The sequence below is a fragment of the Hakea prostrata genome, chromosome 7, assembly GCF_041222555.1.
Source record: "Hakea prostrata isolate BN-2017 chromosome 7, UWA_Hpros_2, whole genome shotgun sequence".
Taxonomy (NCBI): Eukaryota; Viridiplantae; Streptophyta; class Magnoliopsida; order Proteales; family Proteaceae; genus Hakea; species Hakea prostrata.
Window position 1 is genome coordinate 13091246 of NC_142606.1, and position 20275 is coordinate 13111520.

Below are 20275 nucleotides of genomic sequence, written 5' to 3' on the forward strand. Positions count from 1 at the left end.
AGACGCTTCTTATATATAGAACATTGTGGATAGGAATATTACATATGCCGTCGACCTCTCCACTGAGAAGTAAAATTGTCATCCATTCCACACACCCTCTATTGACTCTTCATGATCTAGAGTCAACACGAGACCCGTCATAGCACAGATGGTCCGAGACAATTTGTAATCGGAGACTCCCCTCACAAAGGCGCAGGTTAGAACTTAGAAGTCCTCTATTGTCCGCAGGTCTCGACTCTAACCGAGAAATCTCTGCTCCGAGGGAAAATTCCTCCTTCTTCGTTCCAAAGAGCAAATCACTTGACGAAGAACGATGCAGGCTTACACCAGGCGCTTAGGGCATCAGTTTCTGAAACCATCTCCTGCGTTCTCAACTCTGAGACCCGCTTATTCAGCCTCAGGTCACTTCATTCGATCTAATTTCTCTTCTTCAAGTGCTTTTTGTTTATTCTTCATTTCTCCATGAAATAAAGGGATTCGCTTTCTCTCCCTTTTTTCTTTTGTCATTAATTTTCACGATGAATCACATTTCAATAAATTTGTCTGTTTAGTGGATTATTTCTGTTATCAACGGTTTGGATTATGAAATTTCTATTACCATTTCTTGTTCTAGATTATGGGAGCGATCATCCACGTTACGGATCCACCCTTGCCACCAAAGGTACGGGCAATCTTGTTCGCAAAGGTACAGGAGGAAGATCATCAGTGAGGTACAATGCCCACTTCTATCAGGAGAGCGTTTTGTATGATCAATTGTTATATTTTGTTCTGTTTTCGTTCTGGATTTGGTTTAAAATGTTATAGTGTAATTGTAGTGGTGAATCTTTTTTTCCTGGCTGTTCCACCTCTTTTATTTTATTTTCTTCAGTGTAAATTTGAAAAATTGTGTCTATTGGGCAGCGGTGTTATTGCGACAGTGTTTGGAGCTACTGGGTTTCTAGGTCGTTATGTTGTTCAGCAGCTTGGTAAGTTATAATTGTACTTGTTATCACGTTACTCAATACGACATGGAGTTGTGGATGGAATTTTTTTTTTGGGGCATTTACCGCATTAATTGTTAATGGAAACTTACATTATCGAAATGAACACCATCATTGCAATATGTGGAACTTCACCTGAGAATGCCTTTATCATAATATGATCTTGATACTTGTAATCATTTACTTGTCTCCAGCTAAAATGGGAACTCAAGTTTTGGTTCCTTTCAGAGGTTCTGAAGATTCTCCCCGGCACCTCAAATTGATGGGTGATTTGGGACAGGTAAAGAACAAATCCCTCGTACTCAGTTTTCTCTCTGCCCTTTCTTTTACTAATTTCTCTAGACACTTATGCTTATATATGCATATAGTTTCTTACTGATTTTTATCTAATAATCTTGCTTTATGGTTTTTCGTTATCATGGCCCTACAGATGACCTGATAGAGTATCATCCTATTTGCTCCTGTTACCACTGAATCTGAAGAGGAATCTGACTTATAGTGAATAAATATTTTTTACTTAATGTCTTTCTTTTTGTATGGCTTTTCTTATTTCTTCTTCGCCTCTCCTGATTCTGACCTTTATATCTAACACACTCAGATAGTACCAATGAAATTCAATCCGAGAGATGAAGACTCAATAAAGGCTGTTATGGCAAAGGCAAATGTTGTTCTTAATCTTGTAGGTTCGTATGTTTCCCGTGGAACAATTATTGTCTTTATTTTGATTCTTTTAGGAAGTGCAATATCTTGTGTTTATTTACTATCTCTGGCACCAGGAAGAGAGTATGAGACCAGAAACTACAGTCTTGAGGAAGTGAACTATTCTATGGCTGAAAAGTTTGCGATGGTAAGTTGTTGTTTACTTTGTAGCCTTTAACTTCGAATCTTATTTATTTATGACTATTGGTTATTTTTTCAAAGGAGTTTGAGAAGTACCACTTTGGTTGATAAAATTTTATGCGGTTTCTGAAGCTTTAATATGCCCTGTACTTTGTAGTCTTTAATTCCGCGTCTTTTATATTTAGTTCTCAATTTTGGTCACTGTTTCAAAGGAGTTTGAGAAAGTATCATTGTTTGGTTGATGGAATTTAGTGTGATTTCCAAAGCTCTAATCTGCCCCTTCACTTTCAAATTTAGTTCTGACTATTGGTTACCTTTTTGAAGGAGTTTTAGAAAATACCCTTGCTTGGTTGATGAAATTTTGTAAGATTTCCAAAGCTCTAATTTGTTGGGAGATTGGCATGTTCGTTATTCTCCATAAGTGAATCCTGACTAAATGCTATTTTCCTTTCATGCTTGCTAATTCCTAAGAAGAACACGAGTGATCAAAATAATGGGCTGTTTTTGGTTTGGATGGATGTTATTAGGCTATCCTTGTATATGTTTTTTCTTGCATTGCATTAGCAAAGCATTAGAAGGAAACTGGCATCAAGAGATGATCCTTAGATTTTTTTCATGAGAATATGAAGATAAGGAACGTGTTTAGTGGTATTGTAAGAGGTTATAATTCTGGTGAAAGAAGCTCGCCTAACCTTGATTTGGTATTGGATTCCTCTACATATGTTGAAGTTAATTTGGGTTTGAGGTGTGTTTTTATTGTGGGCCCCCCCCTCTCTCTCTTTGGAGGTTAGGGGTGGGGTAGGGAAAAAAAATAAATGAATTAGGCTTAGACATAAGGTTGTCAATTTCCTGATGAAGGACTATGGCCAATAGTGGTTGGATGTTAAAGTTTTTGTTTCTTGTTTTTTGTGTTATTATTATTATTATTATTATTGTTGTTGTTGTTATTGTTTGTCTTTTTTGGAACAAAAAAGCCTGAATCATGTATGTGCAACAGGTTTGTTTCTTGTGTCCCCCCCCCCGTGAAGTCAACTGGTGTTTTGAGCCCACTTTGAGAAACACCAATCTAACCCCCCCCCCCCCCCCCCAAAAAAAAAAAAAAAAAGTAGAAAGAAAGCTCTTCTCTTGAGAAGACGGAGAAACACCGTCTTCCAACGGAGGCAATCTTGTCTTTTTGACATCAAAACATAACCTTCTATTTTGAAACCCTCAAAACTCAAAAAGTTTCTTCTGTTTCATTTGTTTTTTTCTTTGGTAACTTAAACATTTTTTTACCCTGTGTAACCATACAGGATATCAATATTTAGAAACAGTGAAAATGCATAGAAACAGGAAAAACTGTATCTTACTTAAGAAAAGGGAAAGGGAATATAAATGTCACTATACAACCCCCAACTGGCAAACAATAAATAGATTTAGCCTTTTATTAAAATTAAGGGATTACATTGCATATTAGCAACAATGAGGACTCAGTCTCTGCAATGAAACATATAAGACTATAGGTTTATTTTTTATTTTTTTTTTTGTTTTTGTTTTGGGGGTGGGGGGGGGGGTTGTCTATGATTAAATGGAAAAAGAATGGTACTAATATCAACTAGTTGGGTAGCTGAGCTAACATTAAATGGATACAGTCAAAGAATAAACTCCTTGTAGTTATTGATTGGATTAGTTTTACTTAACGACTTCAATTCATCAGCTAGTTAAATTTCAGGATCAGCTAGTTATAATTTCAGGACCAACTTTCTGATGGAGCTGGTGATTTGCATTACTGAGTATATACCTTGAACCACCCAGTTGATCCCCCTAGGTGATGCTTTGATGACAATTAGGCAATTGACTGTTTCAGAAGTAGACAACAACTCCCATAAAAAGTCATAATGTCAAATTTTGAATCCTAATGATTGTTGTCATCCATCTGTCAGTAATCTACAGATGAGAGAAAGTTTGTGATTTCCAGTCTGAGGTAATGTTGACATCTGCTCACTTGGTTAATGCTTAGGCATTGCATTGGATGTTGTAGCCTAGGGGGTTATAATGCCAGAACCAATTCTGGAAGAGAACGTTATTTGAATTTTGGATCTAAAATTAATTACCTACGATGGTGTTGGAAATGAATAATAAGGATGATAATATTTAAGATGAAGATAGATCAGTGCAAGCTCAGAGTCTTACTAATTCCAACCATTGGAGTTGCACTGAAGTCACGTCTTAGGAATTCCACCTTGATCCGGTTTTGAGTCTCACAAACCTACTTTCGTCTCAGAAGGAAAAACTATTAGGAAAGTAGTCATGCATTATGGTTTTATTTATTTATTTTTTTAATTCTTGGATGATTGAGGGCTCACCCGTGATTTCAGTTTAAAGATGGAGGAGGTTGAGCCTCAATCAATTGCCTACAAAGGGAAGACTTCTAAAACTGGATATATGAACAAATAAATTGTTAAATTGTCTTTTGGAATTCCCAAGACATGGCGGAGGCTTCTGGGTAAATAAATATTTGGCTGGGAAAGCTAATAAACCATTAAAAATGCTGAGAAAAGTCAAATCCACTACATTAATCTACCTATGAATGAACATGGACTGCTTCTAAGCCTTATCCCATGTACCTACCTTGTATCCACATTTTATCGAGTGTCCTGTAATAAAGAGAACCATGGAATTAAAGGCCTAATGATGCAGTGTTAGAGTGATAGGACATCAACCAGGAGACAATACACCAGGATCTTGTGTGAACCACCTGACTTCGAGTAGCTCAGGGTTGGGTGTGGGTCCAATTGCAGTCTAGGGTTAGGTCAAAGTTAGGTTTGATGGTAGGGTTATGGCTAGTGAGTGATGTGGGTCTATTAGTGAAGGTTTTTGGGTTACACAGATAAGGTTTGGTTGCTGACTTTGGAGTTGTCACATTGCTATTATTATGAGTTAACTTTAGTCTGATTCAACATTCTTGAATAGAAAAAGGAACTGTCTTCTCAGAACCAGAAATTTACCACTTTCATATTGATAAAGGTCTAATATTAGTTCGCTTGAGATACCCAAAGTTGGCCCAGTGACATACCATCCTGCGAATGTTGTTTGTGCCCTGTTCGTTGTCGTAAATTCTGTTATTACTAGTTGTGTTTTTCACTTCTCTTATGCATTATATGTCTCTGCGAAAACTGCATAGCTGTTACATGTAGGAGTTTTCGTGCATGTGTGTGTAAATTGAGTTTTTGTCGTGTTCATTTCTTCTATTGAAGAAAACTTGTTGTGTAATATGCAGATTGCTAAAGAACATGGTGGTATCATGAGATTTATTCAAGTATCTTGCTTAGGGGCATCTCCATCATCATCATCCAGGTATCTAAGAGCTAAGGCTGCTGCAGAGGAAGCCGTTATGAGAGAACTACCACAGGTCAACTTTACTTTCTTAATTTCTTTTCAAATGGATAACAACTAACTCTGTGGATTCCATCAATTTGCAGTGTATGAAACCGTAGGTCTCCAAATATTGTCTTGCGGCTAAATTTTTTTCTGTTACATCTGATACAAGATATAGTTGCTTCATTTGCTTTAAAGTGTAAGATGATGCAAGTTGAATCAGTAAAGTTGTTTCTTCTCACATTGAATTCCATTGTTGTCAAAGCGTTAGCCTAGGCGGTTTTTGAACTGCCTTATTTTCAACCGCCTTTTTGATGTGCAGATTTTTGGCCACTTTATAGCCTAGATGCCGCCTTATGCACCGTATTGCCGCCTAGTCACTAAAGCATCCACTTTTTTTACATTCTGTACATAATTTTTTTTTTAAATTGTTTTTTAAACATAAAATTTTATTCTAGAAAGCCTTATGTGAATTTAGTATTTATTCATTTTGGATTTGGGAATTAATGAATTGTTAAATGGAGAATGATTTGGAAATTGGAATAATGTGATCTATTAATTTATAATGTTTAGTCAAAAAAGTGGTAAAAAACAGATATCAAATTTTGATTCATAGTCATATGTTATGATGCTTGATGAGATGAACTTATGTTTGTATTTTTTTGGATGATCTTTCATATTTATATTTCTTGAATGTTTCTTTAGCTTATAATAGAAATTTATCACTTTAAAAGTTGTTGTATTTGAAAAAATTTGCCCCAACTACTTTGGTTGCCTTGACAACCATGATATATTCTTTTTTTTTGGGCTGGGGGGGGGGGGTTTATTTTTCCAGGGCTTCGTTACAATGTGTGTTTGTGTGTGTAATGTAGAAACCATCTTCGAGCTAGTCTCTGGTGTATTTGTTGAAGATAGCTGTAATTGGAGCTATGAATCTTTTTCATTTAACGAAATGAGATGATGTGCTTAGCGCATTGGCTCTCAAGTCGAGACTCTCGAGTTATAACTTTGATAATTTGATTATCATTTCAACTTTGTAATTTGAACCATGAGCATGTGTAATGTATTAGATTTGAAAGTTTGAGCATTAATGTATGATATGTACAATAGGCCATTTAAAGGTTTCACTTCAGCATAGCAGTTTCCAACTTGGGGTCAGAACACATCTATACTCCCCTTAACCCCCCCCCGGGCGCGCCCCCAAAAAAAAAAATCTGAGGCTACCAATGTGTTTAGGAAGGTTGAAATAGACTGGGTAGCGAGTCTCAGCCCCAATGACCCCTAATATCCCTTCAGTTGGAGCCTCATGTGGGGGAAAAAATCCACCTACTTGGTTAGATCTCGAGTCAACTCTCTTTTTTTGAGTTGGCAAGATGGCTTAAAATGGAGATCTTGAACCATGTATTTATGCTCCAATTCTGTTAGGTATTTGAGGGTTTGGATATCTTGCATGATCTTTGTGTCTGCTTAGTCAAATTATTGAAAGTTCGCTATAAATATAAAAATTGCATTCCCTTGACAAAGTTTGTTGATGGGGAAACAATTTCTTGGCATTTATTTCAGCCTTAGATATTTACAGTCTTAGCAAATAATAATGGTGACAGCTAAGATAATTTGGATAGATAGATAGGAGGGATCAGGATACAAAGCTTTGGACCAGAATTGATCCCCAAAACTAGCTATTCTAGTATTTTGGACGAAGAATCGGCTGGAAGCATTGTGGTCATGACTGTTTTCAATAAAAGTTGGCTGATTTGAGATATCTGATTTTTGAAATGTTTGGAAAGGAGAGTTCTAGGTTAGCGCTTTCTTTTAGAGTGTTTGGCAGAATATTACTCTCTTGTATATTACTTTATGCTCATGAAATAATTTTTCCATCTCTCTCTCTCTCTCTCTCTTTTCCCTCTTTCGGGTAAGAATTTTTCCATCTCCTTGTTTATTTATTTATTAATTAATTTTTCCCCCTTTGGGTTGGGGGGTGTAGTAAATATGCATCACAAAACTTGATTGACTTTAGAACTCCTAAACCTAGTGTATCAAAGATGTGAATGATCTGTTAGAGATTCGGAAATTCCAGCTTGACCCATTAGAATATTGAGTCCAGAAATGTTTCAACAGCATATAGTTTGTGAAATACAATTGTAAAGGGAAAAAAGAACTCTGACTGGGAGTGTGGCCTATGCCAGCACTCCAATGAGTTCTTCTTTCAATTCCCCTTATGAAAAGGCACCCTGGCCCCCTGTTCTGACAAGAGGACAGAGATACACACGGTGTGTTGGGTAGGCTACACTCCTGGGCTGAAAACTATTTTCCTTATGTTAATTAAGCATCTTTGAGTTGATCTCTTTGTCCCTCGTCTGCTTGAACATTGCTGCTTTATGTTAAACTGAGCATTTGGTACTTTCATTTGCAGGCCACAATTGTGAGACCTGCTGTCATGATTGGAACAGAAGATCGAATTTTGAATACTTGGGCGTATTTTGCGAAAAATTATAGTTTTGTTCCACTAATCGGTGATGGATCAACCAAGTAGGTCTTACGTTTCCTTCCTTTTCTGAATCATCACTTCTATTTTACCATCATTTTTGTTGTTGTCAAGGCAACTTCACAGCCACTAAATCCCATGAAGTATTTTGGGCTCAACGATTGTCAAGTTGATATCATATTGGATACTCTAAAGAAGTCTATTGATATATTTCATTTGCTGAATTTTGTCCAAAGCATTACTTTGCCTTAAGATATTGTAAAACTTTTGTCCACTTTCAACAATTTAGTTGGGTTCTGCCAGAGGGAATTGAAAACCTATTTTTTTTGCTTTGATGGCCAAACCACTTCTATATAAGGCTGGAAAGCCTGGAATAAGCATTTAGGTAGCAGTGGAATGCATTGGAAGCGACAATTTGCTTCCTTTCCGGAAGATTCATGCAAGATTCAAAATCAAAGGCATATCACTTCTCCCAAAAAATAGGATACAGAGTCAGTGGTTTGGCTCTTTTTTATATTTTTTAAAATTTTATTTTATGAATTGTTACACACTAGGTGTTGAACCGGTCGGTTGGCCTTGGATCTAGCAGGCAGCCCCAGTCCTGTCAGGCTCAACCCAATCTGATCCAATCCAGTCCAACCCTGGTTGATTCTGATTGGATTGACCCTGGCAGTCACTATTTTTGCCATTTTATGGCTGGCAGGATCAGGCTAGCCCTGTTTTTGGCTGAATGTATGATATTATTGTCTATAATTATATATTATATATTTATATATACAGGCCAGGTTGTGGCCTGAATCCATCGTCTCAGCCCAGGACCAACCTGACTGCTACCTGGTTTTGGAAGATAGCCCAAGCCTTGCTGTAGTCAGGACAGGCTTGAGATCGGGCTTGGCGGGGCAAATTTGCACTCTACCTGGAGTCCATAGTGTGATTAGTACCGAACATTGTGTGGAATAGGCCATGTTAAAGAATTTATACTGCCGTGCATAGGGTCACTACCAACCCAGGGTTGAGTTGAAGTACCACTTTGGAATGTAGTTTTTAAAATCAAAGGGTTCCACCTTGTTTATTGGGCCTAAAATTGGGTTTCCTGAATTCCTAGACTTAAGTTGGCCATTTGGGCCCCAAAACCCTTCATTACAACTTGCTAAAAAAATGTTCAGGTTTCGACCAAAACTGAGTTTTGCCAAACTCTTGAACCTTCTTGGAAGGTGCTTAGGTGACCAGCCTCCTGCCAAGGCTTGTGTAATAGGAAAAAGGTTGCTGCACCTCTCACATGATTTAATTTTTTTTTTTTCTTAACCTTTTCTGAGTATGTGATCCCCACAAGGAAGATACCTTTTCAAGATATAACATGTGACATGCAGATTCCTTCCCACAGTGTCCTTGTACCCTCTCCACACTTTCTAGTCTTGGTGAAATGGTAAGGTTACCCCATTCTGACCAATTGTCACTGATCCGAGTCTGAAACATATTCCTCTGCAAAAGCAACTGGAAGCGAATGTTATGACCCTCCCTGGATTTTATATTAGTGGGAGCCTCATGTACTGGCCCTTTTTTAGATCACTGTCTGGTCATATAGGGCCTGTACCAGCTTGGTGGGCCAATGAGAGTGCATGTAGGAACATTGATTCAACTTCTAATTTCATGGAGGGCAGGGCATGATGTATAGCCTCAAATAAATGAGGATCAGTTATTCCAAGATCTTTAAGAAAACCAACTCATATGGGGTGGACAGGTTTTCTTTTAGGGGAGAAGGGTTAGGTTAGGCGTGGGATGAAATTCTGCCGATACTATACGAAATTTTAACCTTGGTGAAATGAAAGTTGTAATTTTGACACTATATGTACTAAAATATAGTTGAAGTTTTGCCATTTCATGCAATATTTCAACTGCGAGACACTAGACTCCCAATCTCGGCTCCAACTTGTTGATTTTCCACCATTTAACTCCATTCTTGCCTAAATCAAGGGGAAACACAAGATTCTTGTTGGCAAACTCATGCTTGATGTAGATTGAGCTGCTCAACAGCAAGATTTAGGTATTTTCTCCAGTTTGAGGTATCCCATTTTTCTCTAAACTAGTATTTTTGAAAATGTATGTTCAAAACTTGATCAATCACGAGGATGAAATTAAGATATGTTGAATACCATGCCCCAATCTACGAACTCACAATGTCGAAAATTTTCTAAGCAAAATCTATTATTGTTTATTTTATTTTTCTAACTTGAAAAATATCTTACAGAAGAAGTGTAAAAGAAATATGTGATACAACCGAGCATGTGTGATTCAAATGGACCAACTTGTGTTATTCTTTAATCAAATTTACCATGAAAATGTGTTTTTTGGTCTTAAGATAGGTTATACAACAAAAACTAGGTGAAAAACTTGCATAAAACTCACTGGAACCTGGCACAATTTTCTACCAGGTTTCATTGAAATTTAGAGGTTTCGGTTATCTTGATGTGGTGGAAACCTCTGATAGGAGACAAAATTTTGAACTATGAGTTTAGGACCACATGATTAAAAGTCGTACACCATCTTAAATGATGCTTAGGATGTCAAGGATACTTAACCCATGGGAGATATAGTATTAATTCCTTGAGGTGGGGAACTGAGGTCTATAGGTGTTAGAATGGGCTGAAACTTGGAGGGGATGTAGGTAATTGTGTAGGATATGATCTTCCAAGTTTGTTGCCATTTAGATGGCTAAATTGGAAGATATGAAGGTTCTTGCTTGGGGGGTTTTAGGGAGCCAGATTTTCAAGAAAATAATGAGAAAAAAGGTAATAGGAAAGGGGAATGATGGAGTGTAGGCTGCTAGATACCTGTATGGGAAGTCTTTTAGAGCTGTGGAGTGAGCATGTAAACATAATTCTATAAAATTAGCTTGGAAAGTGTACATGGTCACATGGCTCCTGTGCCCAGACACAGGAGTGCAAGACAGCCCTGCCCAGATGCTGATCCAGACCCTAATTAGGGCCTGCAGACTTGATGCCTGCCATAAGCCAGGTGAAGCCCCTAGGGCTGCTGCCCAGCGGCACATCTAGTCCTTAATTGTTTTTCCATAGCTTTTTATTTCCTTTTTCAGCAGCAGTTCAGTTATTTAGGTTATTAGTCTTTTATTTAAAGTCAAATTTATTTTCCTGCTTTTAAATCATGTAAAGGCAGCCCACTATTAGGCTAAAATTAGAAGTCAGTCAGTTTAGCCAGTGTAAGCCTGGTTTAAGCCAGTTTCCAAGTCCTAATTTTCAGTATGATTTCTTATGTAAAGCTATAAATACTCCTCCCCCCCCCCCCCCCAAATCGATTAGAATAGACTACAATTGAACAATAGACTATTTTCCCTTCAAGGCTTAAAGTTCTTGTATGTGTGCTGATGCAACTATTGCTTTTATTTCAACTTTTGTCAAAGAAGGTCAAGGAGTTGAGAGTTTTCTGTTAAGATTCTTGGTGAAGTCAAACCAGATCCTTACTATGGGCTTGCGGGAGGGAACAATGCCTTTGGCGTCTATCCTGGAGGTAGGTGGGGTAGGGTCCTCATTTTTCAGGCTAACGTTGAAGTGCTTGAAGATTTTGGTGAGGAGACTGCCATATGGTAGACATTTGTTCCCAGTCACAGTAGACTGAATCATGTAGGAAAGAATGGCATATGGGAGACAGAGAGGAACTTGATGAATAATACAGTAGGTGACATATGTTTGAAAGGAGGTAATATCAGATCGATGTCCCTTTTTAGGGATTACATTCCGTTGAGTGATCTTGCTTACAACTTTGGCTTGTTCAGTGAACATGGTTTCTTGAATGTCCACTTGGTAGCGAGGAGGGGTTTCAGGTGGGAGAAGGTAACATAGAAGCTGTGTCAATACGATATGTTATAATGATGCTAGTAGTGACCTACATAAGAAAACTAACATGGAATATAATATATTAGTATATTCACCAAAAACAAGTCAATGACATAAATCGATGTAAACTCATAAATTGTCAACAAGGAGCACTATCACCTTGTACCCAAGAGCCAAGAAAGTCCCTGGACACCTAGTTGATGTCAACAAGGAGCGCTATCACCTTGTACCCAAGAAAGTCCCTGGACACCTAGTTGATGCCTTGACAACTATGCCATCATTCCATATAAAAAAAAACCACGATAAATTTTTCTTCTAATCGGATGTCATTCAAGAAATTAAAAAGTTTTTTACTTTGTTTTCTGGTAAGCTTTATACTGTCTTGCTAACTTTATATGAATATGCCTTTGTTAATCTTCTATTTGCAGAATCCAACCAGTGTATGTTGTTGATGTTGCATCCGCAATTATGTCATCCTTGCAAGATGATGCCAGCATGGGTAAAGTATATGAACTTGGTGGGCCAGATATTTTCAGTGCACGACAACTAGTAAGTTTCTATTGAAGTATTTAGTTCCTGTCATGGAACAGCTACTTGTGACTTTCACATGTGCTGCTGGCAGATTTTAATTTACTTTCCCTCAAAAAAAATCTGCAGGCAGATGTGACGTATGATATGATCCGTGAATGGCCACGTTATGTGAAAATTCCTTTCCCCATTGCCAAGGCAAGTAATATATGAATCATTGATGACTCTTAAATTCGCACTGCATATTCAGAATGTACAAAATTGTGCTTTTCCAAGAATCTTGTTTTTGTTTTAACAAATTTGTTCATATCTTAGCTACAGGGAAACTGCCTATTGAAGGATCAATGGTTATTATTTGCTTATAATCTTTAGTTGCAGTCACAGGTTTCAGATTCCTTTATAAATGCATGCTAGGTCTCAAGGATTCATGCAGTGTGCAAACTGTGCATATTTTTACAATACATTAGGATACTAAATACTTGATAGAATATTTATTTTCCTGGCGGTGACTGTGCAATGAGCAGAAATCAGTCTCACTAGCCTATACAAGCAAACACTTAAATGTGAGAGCTAGGAAGGATCGCCCAGTGATTGGATGAAGTCCAAGAGGGGGAACTCATGTTCACATAGGTGCTTCTTCTGACTTAGCCTTATCTCGACCTCTGGATCTCAGTAAGGAAGAAATGGAGGCAGCTTCTTCCTGTCCACCTGGAGAAAAAAATTGCCGTACACAAGAACAAAATCTTTTAACTGGTGTCACATACACATGTGCATTTCTGATGTCAAACTCATCCCCTGTCCTAGAGATTTTTGTATAAAAAAAGCAGAGTTATCAGTTGATCTGTAACCAAATGATGTGATGACTTTTCTGAACTGTTGAGCAAGCACCAGAACTGGTTTGGCCGCAACAAGTCTTGTTGCTCAGATCCTGTAATAGTTCACCGTTGATGTTCTCCATGCATCCCATGTTTCATGTATGTTAAAAGATTTGGTGAAAATTTCAGGGACATCCCAAGATAACTGGCAAAAAGCATAGACACCCAAACCTATGCCAAATTGGCAATGATTCCCCAAAAAGGTCTCTCAAATTTGTGCAATAGTGCACCCCATAGATAATTTCATAATTCCTAAATTATCATTAATCTCTTGTGGCTTTACAGTGTTTCCCTTAGTAAAATAGAATCCTAAATTTCATTTTCTTTCTTCTGTCATGAGTTCTTCTTTCTTCCTTTGTTCGTCGTTTTATATCTTATGATATAAATTATACCAACTATTGATATATTTGTCATTTCTTCTGCCAACCAATGGTTCTGAAAGAAAAGGGGATGGGGCTGCCAATTTGGCATAGTTTTGGGGGATCTATGGTTTTCAACAATTATCTTGGGGTGTCCTTAAAATTATCCCAAATATTTATGTCTGTTGTTCGAATTTTTTTCTTGATTTCCTTAGTTTTGAGTCGAGTAGACACCAATCAGGCCTGAGTCATTTGGTAGGGAAGTTTCAAACATTAACCCGGATGAAATACTTGCTTGATTTATTCAAAGGTTTATTTTTCATTTTTGTTTATTAGTTGCTTGTATAGGTACAGAATGTCGATAACATTGCCTCAAAAATTTTGTTTGCAAGTCTTAGTCTAGGATGGCTCTTCCCTACCTTACTGTAGGCGTTCTTTCTGTTTAGAGTTTCCAAATTCAATTTAAAAATCCGTTAGGGGTCCCTATTGTCCTTTTTCACTTAAGTAACTATCATACTATTGAGATTTGATTCTGGAATGAAAAGTTTGAGTTAATACCATTGGCTCCCAAGAGCTTGGTTGGCCATTCTACTTCTCTGAAGTCTCTTCCCATCTCTGGCGACACCTTCCCTCTCTTCCTTTGTTCTGCTTCTTCTTTTCTGGTTTTTCCTTCTATCCATTGCCTGTTCTGGTTCACAACAATTCCCCACCATTGTGAACTGATCTCCTCATTCCTTTGTTTCTCTCCAACTTCTAGGTGTAGGATCTCATGCACAGGTTGGAACTTTTGCGAGTGAATCTAATTTTGTCTCTACTGTCACCTGCAATTTGTGAAAATTTACTTTAAGTTGTTGTTTGCTGTTTCTGCTAACTAACATTTGGAAACAACAGGACTTGGGAGCTTGGAACCTGCTCCGAAAGTGGAATTATTAGAGTTTCAATGAAGGAGAATCTCTTTGATGTTGCTACTGTTTTCTGCCTCTGTTAGAGGCAAGAGGCTGGAGACAATACCTCTATCCCTTCTGTGATGATATTTTAATATCGTACTTTCTATGTATATCTCTTTTTTTTTGGTGGGGGGTCTCTTGCAACCATCTTTTGTCTTATTTTAACTTTATTCTAAGTATATTTCCTAGTTCAAATTATAATCATCCATTCTATCCCCTTTACTTTTATTTCTTGATAGCCATTGCAATTCTGTTTAAATACAGCATCTCTCTTCCCCGTTGGAAAGACACTTATATTTACAGAATTGCAAGTTTGCAACTACCTTTTGTTATTGGCATGTTTAGAGCTTCAGTGTTATGATGGAGAAGTAGAACCCAACTAAGGTTTTCCATCCCTGGGAGTTGCATCAATCCAATTTAACCCAAGGTGCTTATTGCTGGTTTGGGTTCATATTAGATCTAAGATGGATGAGTGGGAAGACTAGGAAGGATAACGTAAAAAATGCTCATATTAGAGTTGGACTTGTAGTTGCTCTGATAAATGATAAAAGCCATGAGGAAGCTGATTGAGGTGGCACGGAGGAGTCAACAAAGACCTATAAGAGAAGTGATTTAGTCTAGATCAAAGGAATTAGAAGAACTAGGGGCAGATTTAAGCTAAGCTTAAGAGAAGTGATGTGAAAGGATGTGCATAGCTTAGGCCTTGTATCTGGTATGGCCTCAAATAGAGCTCTGATTGGAAGGCAATGATCTATGTAGACCCAACCCCATTTATATTACTTGGGAAAAGGCTTCTTCTTATTGTTGTATTACACTAAGCTAGAAGAACTGAAACAGACATGATGTGGTGTGGCTGTTGACCCTCTTGACCATAGATCAAAATACAATCAAGTTTGGATTGAATTCTAGTTCAATACCGAAGGCTTAAAATCAAGGACAACCTGATATAAGGCCACTTGCATGACCCCATTTCCCATCTTGAGTTCTGTCGTACTATTTCAACTCTATTAATCAATCAGTTGGGGTTGAGCCTGGGCAAGCAGGGGGATAGTTCTTCCCAACCATAAAGGGTATGTCCACTGCATGAGGCTCTTCTCAGTGCGAGGTCTAGGGAGGTATATTGTGTGCAACATTATACTTGATTTCAGTGTGTCTGTTTCCAGACTTGAATTGTAGCACATGACCATTTGATCACAATGAAACAACCTTTACTGTTGCACCATCACCCATCCTTTAGTTCTCCCTGATTGTTGTTTTATGTTTATGAGTATGTGCAGTTTTTCTTTTGCCTGTAAAATATTTGACAGGCTAATAAAGGGCTTGTCTGGTGGATGGTGAATCATCTTAGGCTTAAAAATATGGCCTTATTGGTTGGCATCATATTTAATTTAGCTCAGCTGCTTTTTATTACTGCAAAATTCTTGCTTCACCTGAACACATGGCCGGGATGCAAGTGGCTTTGTAGATTTCTGTCTTGCCATTAACTGTTTTGTTTATGATTGCAGGCCTTTTCAACTCCTCGGGATTTTTTACTCAATAAAGTTCCATTTCCTTTACCGAGCCCCAGACTTTTCAATTTGGATCAGATCATTGCTTCTAGTGTAGACACAGTAGTGTCAGAAAATGGTTCGTCTAATTCTTTGGAATGGAATTTGTCATCTCTGCCTCTTGCTTTTTCCCTTCTTCCCTTGAGTATTCAATTCCCTTTTTTTTTTAAACCTGCATACATCCTTGGTTCCTAATTTGCCTTTTTGATATGTTGATTTTACAGCTTTAAAATTTGATGATCTTGGGGTTGTGCCCCATAAGCTGAAGGGGTATCCTATTGAGTTTCTCATCCAATATCGCAAGGGTGGACCAATGTTTGGTTCGACAGTCAGTGAAAGAATAAATCCCGATTCGTATACATGACGGACATCTTTCGTTTGCAATTTTTTCCATTTCCTGTACTGAGGTTGCATCTATTCTCAAACGCTGCCTTGAGTGGAATACTTTTCAAGCAGGTATTTTATCACATTAAAGACTAAGCTATCAGCCTATTATTAAACGACAGGCATTTAATGACATTTATCTGTAACAACTTTGCAAGGATGCATCAATAAGTTTTTGAGTTTATACTGACCCGCTTCAAGGGCTGCATTACTTCTTACAGCTTTACGGGGAAGCTCAGTTCGATGGAGGTTAGCAGGTAAAGAATAATGTGATAACTCTTCTCAATGACCAAAAAAACAAGGCAGGTTCAGTTTTTCCTGTCTGTAATTATTGGCAAAGTTCAAATTTTTGGGCCTGGTTCCAACCCATTGCTCAGCTGGTGTTTTGTCATCCTTATGTGATGTGCTTGTGCTTATCTTGATCCTTCCTATTATGAGTCTGAGTTAGAAAATAGACCATTAATTTTCTTGTAGATGTATGATATGTGTGACAATATCATATCAAATGATTGAAATCTATTTATAAATTACATCAACCTTTTAAATGATGTGATTTGTAAATGGACCTCAATCTTTTGATGTAATGTTAAGAAACATGTCACATATCTACAAGGAAATGAGGAATGGTCCTTGTTAGAAATGGACAAGATAATGGTCCGGTTGCAGTGTGTTGTAATCAACCAAACGACTGATCATCCATTAGCTAATTCCTAGTAATATATCCAACATTCGTAGTTGTCTGAGGATTTCATCATTGTAAGGTCATCCCAACCCATAGAAAAAAATTCATGGGAAATTTAAGTTTCAACCAGGTGAAAATGGGAAATCTAGATGGGAAACTGAGAAATTTTGAGGAAACTTAGGACTTTTTTGTACAAGTTTAGACTTAAGTTTTGATAGGTTTTGGAGAGTATTTTATGCTGAGACTTTGCATTTAAGCCATTTATACTTTAATTGGCTTGACTGTATTTTGTTAAAAAAGTCAATGTAGATATGTCATTCAATGTACATAAGATCAATGTAGAGTTGTTCGAGAATAACACTATAAACTTAACTACTCAAGTACATAACATTCAATATATAATTTTTAACTTGAAAACATCAAATACAAAGTAACTAATAATAAAAAGAAAGTACAATTCAGTGTCAAAATGATTGTTTCAGTGCCTGTGAGTTGAGTAGTACTATGCTTGTAACATCCTTTCTTCCAACCAATGAACATAGATTGATAGGCATTCCATGACATTTTATGCTTATTGTTGTCAATGTTATCAATAACTATAATTTTATAAGTGTGGTTATCAATATGCTTAAGATAACCAATCTAAAGGAATATACAATTTGGATAGGGAAATCGTGATGGATGGGTATTTATCGTGGTATTTGGGGAAACATGAAATAAACAAAAAAATTGAAAATTTGGGAAAGCTACGAAACTTGTAGGAAGAAGTTCTAGGTTTCTACGAAAATTTTCAAGTTTTCATGAAACTTCCCATGTTTCCCACGAAGTTCGGGAATATTTTTTCTCATGAACCAGTTGGGTTAAACCAGGTTTCAACAAGTTTCGATGAAATTTTGACGGTTTTCGATCAAAGCTTGGGATTTTTTTCGGTCCCTTAGTTTTTAGTTTTGAGGTTTTCAAAATGTCCCAACCCAAGGATACCTTTTGGAGAGTGATAACTTGACTAGAACAACTTCCGACCTTAGCTTTTAACCCTTCTTGGGCATCCATTTGCCATTGGTGATCATGGCTGATTGATAGATTTGTCTTGGTAATGGATGATTGTAAAATGGGAAGATTTTTTTTTTTTTGTACAAAGGGGCTTATTAAGCCGGGATGAGGATATTAATATGCTTTAGCAAGAGTCGAACCCACGATCTCTTCACTAAGAGGTGTTGGTTTCACCACTAAAACAGCTCTACGTTGGTGCAAAATGGGAAGACTTAGTAGAGGCTGTGTGAGATGTGTTGGGATTTCCTATTTGGGTAAAAGATTGTGTCCTCACATTTGGGAGGAGCATTGATAAAGTGGGATTTTTCCCATATAGAGAGGAAAATTTTAACTCACATCTGATTTAAACACAATTCTTTTTCTGAGGAAAAATTTAAATTGGTTGGAATCAAAATCTTCATTTTTATTTTAGGTTGATTATTTATCATGAGTGGCTGAATTCTTTTAGAGTTTTTTATGTGTGGGCCCCCTTAGTGGACCACAAACTAATATTGGGTTTCTTTAGTGTAATATATAAATTATGTGTGGGTCCTAACCAAACTGATACTGTCAGTCGCCGTTAAGTATATTCAAATGTACTTAACTGCAGCTAACGGTGTTAATCTATTTGAGACCCACATGTAATATATTGTATTACAGGAATGCAACATTAATTTGTGGTCCATAATAAGAACCCATATGTAAAAAAATTATTTTATTATTATTAATTTTTTATCCATATAAGTTGAAGATTGAGACTCATCAATGCTCACCACCTATGAGCATGATTGGCTGTTTTTAAATCAATTTCTTCCTGGCATACCAAAGGAAGCAAGAAGCATGACAAACCACAAAAAAGGAAGAAACTTTTCTCCCTTGTGGTAAGAGTGTAATGCAGATACAGTAAATCTTTTTGGTTGGAACTTCTGTGCAGTAAATCAGGCAAAGAATCACCTGTTGGATTGTTGGAATAAAATCGCCAAAAGCGTTATCAAATGGACCAAATATTCTGAAAGCTCAAATATGTTCTTAGGAATCACATGATACGAATATATGCCATTCTGACTAGGTCACTCAATGGAAAACACATTTGGAACTTGGAACTTATATACTACAATTCATAATATTGTTTTTAACCCATTAATTACATCTATGAAATAAGGGGAAAATAACAAATTTGTATATATATTTTTTTTGTTTATTTAAAATTCATTTGAGTTAGTTTATTATATATCTCGACAACATTTTCAAGGTTTTTTTTAATATAGTTTAAGTTTGCATTTGTTTTTTATAAACTATAATAAATATAAGTTTTTAATTGGGTACACGAGAATCTTTTCAAACAATAGTTTTGTTTCTTGGGTAAAATTTTCAAACAATGCTATAATTTTTTTTTTTTCATTTAGTGATATGATACCTTAATTTACCATTACAGGGTTGTTCAGTTGACAATAATAGACACCTTTTAGTTAAGAGATCATGCTTTTGATTCTTTCTGATAATATATGTAGTAGTCCCTTTCTCCTAATATAAAAGGCTGATCTCGACGGGGAGCACTTTGTGCTCTCGACGCTTCCTGACCACAAAAATCAGTGGGGTCCACGGTGAAAAATATTTTTTGAAAAAATAAAATTTTTTTCGCATCAGTGGGACCCATTGGTTTTTGTGGTCGAGAAGCCATGGGGGAGCACTCTCGACGGGGAGACGATCCGGATTCCTAATTCCACCACCCTTAAAAGAAAAAATAAAAAATAAAAAAAATAACACACTCATACTCCAACTCATTTTAATATTATTTTAACACCATTCACGGAATTTCTTGTTTAACCACTTCCATCCATTTCTTTTTCCTCAACAAATCCCTTCTCCACTTAAAATGTTTATTCAATTTTTATCAAAAAAACAAAAATGACTTCATCGTATCCTTCTTTTTCGCTTTTTTTCTTTTACCAACTCAAACCCATAATATATCGTTCATGCCCACAAGTTCTTCGTTCCTTTTGCCCTATAAATCAGTGGTAGGTAGAGAGAAAAATTCCCTATAAGAAAGAATGATTCACAACACAATTTTACTTGCAAGCAATAGAAACTGTGGTGGGGAAAGAGAATGCATACTATTTGAATTATAAATTCAATAAAATTATAAAAATTAGTTCGCCAAATAGTTTCAACCATTGCCACTAGAAGTTGCTTAGCAATAGAGAAATGTAACTATTCTTTTGTTTCAGGGATTGAACCCCAAAACTTGCGTAGATGTGGTCAATGCAGGCTTGATAGAGTGGCTCAAATACCAAAAAAAACTTGAGTAGATGTGATTTGGTCAACTACGAAATTTAAATGAACATTGAGTTATTGGAGAGAGTCCGTTAAGATTTCACAATGGAAAGATCCCACAATGAACCACACCTCAA

The 20275-nt window shown here is 36.8% G+C and overlaps 1 protein-coding gene across 2 annotated transcripts; it reads left to right on the forward strand.

The window, feature by feature from the left end:
• Positions 1 to 165: 165 nt before the first annotated feature.
• Positions 166 to 16537, forward strand: LOC149009899 (NAD(P)-binding Rossmann-fold superfamily protein). 2 transcript variants are annotated; one of them, XR_016174341.1, is made up of 13 exons: positions 166 to 401; positions 614 to 710; positions 901 to 965; positions 1175 to 1260; positions 1579 to 1663; positions 1757 to 1827; positions 5080 to 5211; positions 7591 to 7706; positions 11942 to 12062; positions 12171 to 12239; positions 15728 to 15848; positions 15994 to 16225; positions 16375 to 16537. XR_016174341.1 is itself a non-coding variant. In XM_089160799.1 (12 exons), exons 1-12 carry the CDS (start codon positions 314 to 316, stop codon positions 16131 to 16133), a joined length of 1191 nt encoding a protein of 396 aa, XP_089016925.1. In that variant the 5' UTR covers positions 166 to 313; the 3' UTR covers positions 16134 to 16368. The 2 variants fall into 2 exon arrangements, 1 of the variants encoding a protein (XP_089016925.1); XM_089160799.1 differs by lacking the exon at positions 16375 to 16537 and having other exon boundaries at positions 15994 to 16368.
• The last annotated feature ends 3738 nt before the right edge of the window (positions 16538 to 20275 follow it).

Excerpts from the sequence above, each read along its gene's own strand:
- LOC149009899 (XM_089160799.1), top strand. The coding sequence starts at position 314 with ATGCAGGCTTACACCAGGCGCTTAGGGCATCAGTTTCTGAAACCATCT. Across the intron at positions 711-900 it reads GGAGGAAGATCATCAGTGAG|CGGTGTTATTGCGACAGTGT; the intron begins GTACAATGCCCA and ends TCTATTGGGCAG. Across the intron at positions 5,212-7,590 it reads TTATGAGAGAACTACCACAG|GCCACAATTGTGAGACCTGC; the intron begins GTCAACTTTACT and ends TTTCATTTGCAG.